The sequence below is a fragment of the Quercus suber genome, unplaced genomic scaffold (genome assembly GCF_002906115.3).
Source record: "Quercus suber isolate HL8 unplaced genomic scaffold, Cork oak 2.0 scaffold_2071, whole genome shotgun sequence".
NCBI lineage: Eukaryota > Viridiplantae > Streptophyta > Magnoliopsida > Fagales > Fagaceae > Quercus > Quercus suber.
In genome coordinates this window covers 1-1,681 of record NW_027071414.1, presented here as the reverse complement: position 1 = coordinate 1,681, position 1,681 = coordinate 1, and the positions used below count along the sequence as shown (strand labels likewise).

Below are 1,681 nucleotides of genomic sequence, written 5' to 3'. Positions count from 1 at the left end.
GTTATAAACCTCTATCTTTATCTAAAGATAATTATGGCGCAAAAACAGCTTTTGTATAAAAACAAGCTCTATTGGTAAAATGAAACTAGATTAATCACAGGTTAGCGGCTGAAAAAGCGTGGGTTGGATGCACAAGAAAGGCCTTTAATATTATTGGAAATACGAAATCGTATGGACTGCTCACTTATTATCTAAAGATAAAAGTTAGTCTCTTTTTGCAGTCTGCGACCCTAGCTTTAGTGCAGAGCAGAAAGATTTAATTAATTAATTAAGGAGAATGAAAGAATAATTAGTTTGAGTTATTAGCTTTTTTCTTGTTCCCGTTCTTCTTCTTTCTGCTTCTTCTTCTTTCTGCTCCTTTTTTTCTTCTTTTTTCTTTTTACTGTGCACTACTTCAAAAGTTAATTGGCTTTATGTTACATATTAAGACCAATATGGAGTAAATTATAAGCTTTATTATTTTACTGGAGGGAAGTTCGCCCTGCTGTTTTTGACCGTACTCGTTTTGACCCTCGCCGCTTTTCTCGAAATATAAAGAAGGTTAATATAACCAAAAGCTATGTTAGTTTTATTTAGTTTATTTGAAGTTCTGATAGTTTTACTTCCAATATTATTAAGCGTAGCGTATGTTACAGTAGCTGAACGTAAAGCTATGGGAAGTATGCAAAGACGGTTAGGTCCAAATAAAGTAGGATACCTAGGAACACTACAAGCGTTTGCCGACGCATTAAAATTAATCGTAAAAGAAACAATTATTCCAGCACATGCTAATTCAGTGTTATTTTTTTTAGGACCAATTATTACATTGATTTTTGCCTTATTAGGTTGGGCAGTAATACCATTTGGACCTGGTTTAGCAATATCGGATTATAATTTAGGATTATTATATTCAATAGCAATATCATCATTAGGTGTTTATGGACTATTAATAGCCGGATGGGCAGCTAATTCAAAATATGCATTTGTAGGATCTTTAAGAAGTGCAGCACAATTAGTAAGTTATGAATTGGTATTGAGTTCAGCAATGTTGATCGTCTTATTTATAACTGGTTCATTAAATATGACAACAATAATAGAGTATCAACAAGCGGTATGGTTTATAATACCATTATTTCCTGTATTTATAATTTTTTTCATTGGAGCTTTAGCTGAAACTAACAGAGCACCTTTTGATTTACCAGAGGCTGAATCCGAATTAGTTGCAGGATTTATGACAGAACATTCGGCCGTTATTTTTGTTTTTTTCTTTTTAGCTGAATATTCTAATATTATTTTAATTTCAACTTTAACTGCTATTTTATTTTTAGGTGGGTATTTATTACCTTCAATTTATCTTGGAGGCCTAACTTCTTGGTTAGCTTTAGAGAGTTTTTCTTTTATTAATCTTATTGGATTTACTTCTATGCCTTTAATCAGTGGTGCAATAAATGGTTTAGTTATAGGATTTAAAGCTACTGCTGTTGTCTTTTTATTTATTTGGGTAAGAGCTAGTTTTCCTAGAATTAGATATGATCAATTACTGCAAGTATGTTGGATGGTATTACTTCCTTTAGTTTTTGCGATTATTATACTAGTTCCTTGTATAATTTATTCTTTTGATTTATTACCATTTAATCTTATTTAATATTAGAATTAATAAGATTAAAAATTAAATCAAAAAAAAACAGCGCACTGCCAAAAG

General features: G+C 31.0%; 1 protein-coding gene across 1 annotated transcript; it reads left to right on the top strand.

The window, feature by feature from the left end:
• Nucleotides 1-559: 559 nt before the first annotated feature.
• On the top strand, nt 560-1,624 carry LOC112003814 (NADH-ubiquinone oxidoreductase chain 1). The gene is made up of 2 exons (XM_024036028.2): nt 560-1,311; nt 1,417-1,624. Exons 1-2 carry the CDS (start codon nt 560-562, stop codon nt 1,622-1,624), a joined length of 960 nt encoding a protein of 319 aa, XP_023891796.2.
• Nucleotides 1,625-1,681: the final 57 nt, after the last annotated feature.